Source organism: Tupaia chinensis, unplaced genomic scaffold (assembly GCF_000334495.1).
Source record: "Tupaia chinensis unplaced genomic scaffold, TupChi_1.0 Scaffold142716_1, whole genome shotgun sequence".
Lineage (NCBI taxonomy): Eukaryota > Metazoa > Chordata > Mammalia > Scandentia > Tupaiidae > Tupaia > Tupaia belangeri.
This window is the reverse complement of record NW_006202562.1, coordinates 735,039-736,393: the sequence shown is the minus strand read 5'-3', so window position 1 is coordinate 736,393 and position 1,355 is coordinate 735,039. Positions and strand designations below refer to the sequence as shown.

Below are 1,355 nucleotides of genomic sequence, written 5' to 3'. Positions count from 1 at the left end.
GTGCAAAAAACCCCTCCAAAAAAAAAAAAAAAAGAATAAAAAAAAAGTTCATGGGGGAAAAAAGTTCATGGGAAATATGTATTATGAAACAATTGCATGGATTTCATTTTTTTAATTTTTGCACCAAAATAAGCTCGTATTTTAATTCCACTTTTCCACAAACTTTTTTTTTAAGGTTTTTGCCATAGGGCGCACATGCTCATAGGAGAGAAGAGAGACAGTGAGAGAGCAAGTGAGAAGTCACCCCTAGAGAGACTATGTCGCAATCCCGTCTCCTCCACTCTCCCCCAAGGATTTTGGGGATGCACACACACACACACACACACACACACACACACACACATCCAGTGTGATTTTTAAGCTGCCAGGTCTAGGACTTAAACTGTGGTCAGTCACACGGGAGCCAGGTGCCTTAACGGCTCCACCACTTGCTGGCCCTTTCCACAAACTTTTTCACCGTCTTGAATATATGTCACATATCATACAATATGTACTCTCCCCTAAGTGCAGCAAAATGCACAATTCACAGATAGAGGTGAAAGGATGCATTCCTCCAACTCCGGTATGCTGAAAGGTTTTCAAAATAAAACCTAGGATCAGGGAGAGCCCCGCAGTCAGGCGCGCCCTGCCAGGAGCCCAGCAGGCAGAGGCACGCGGCGCACAGGGGCAGTCCCATGCCAGCCGGCCCGGTCTCAGGTGTCCCTTTCTTGGTTTCAGACTCTGAGCTGCTACTCTGAAGTCTGGGTCATCCCCTGGCTCCAGAAGGTCGAGGTGCCGGTTCTCTACTGTCACTGACTTCCGCCTCTTCAGCCAGACCGCAGCCATGACCCATGCTGAGCCTCTGCCCTCTGAGACCCTGACCCGGCTCCCTGCCAGCTGTCACAGGCACCCCTGGGTGCCGCAGAAGCGCCAGTGCTCATCCCGAGGGGGCGATGGGAGGCTGAGGGTGCTGCACAGCCACGTGAAGTGCGTTACGCCGCATCTCCTGGAGCTAACTGTACTGATGTTGCATGCCAGGATCCAGGCTCAGCCCACAAGGCTGGGTCCTCCGATGGCAAGTAGGGGGCCTCCCTCTGGCTGACCCCCGGTGGTCCCAAGCTCTGGGTGACCCATATTCTGGTCTGAGGTGGCATTACAGCAGCAGGAGGGAGACTGAGTGTGTTGCCGACCACCTTGACCCTTCGTGGACGAAGAGTGCCGTAATAAACATGAATGGAGGCCTGGCATCACAAAGCAAGGCTGTGTTACTTTAGCGGGAGGGCCACGACAGTGAGGCTCCGTGTGAGTCCCTATGCCAGCGGTCAGCCAAGTTCCGGGAGGCTTGTCCAGAGCTCGGCGCCGCCCCAGCAACAGGC

General features: G+C 53.4%; 1 protein-coding gene across 1 annotated transcript in view; it reads left to right on the top strand.

Annotated features, from left to right (window-relative positions):
• CST7 (cystatin F) overlaps positions 1 to 1,331 on the top strand; it is a 13,966-nt gene extending 12,635 nt beyond the window's left edge. Inside the window, exon 5 of the mRNA XM_006163603.3 lies at positions 718 to 1,331. Coding sequence (XP_006163665.1) covers positions 718 to 795 — 78 coding nt within the window. The 3' untranslated portion in view covers positions 796 to 1,331. The remainder of the gene's footprint in view (positions 1 to 717) is intronic.
• The last annotated feature ends 24 nt before the right edge of the window (positions 1,332 to 1,355 follow it).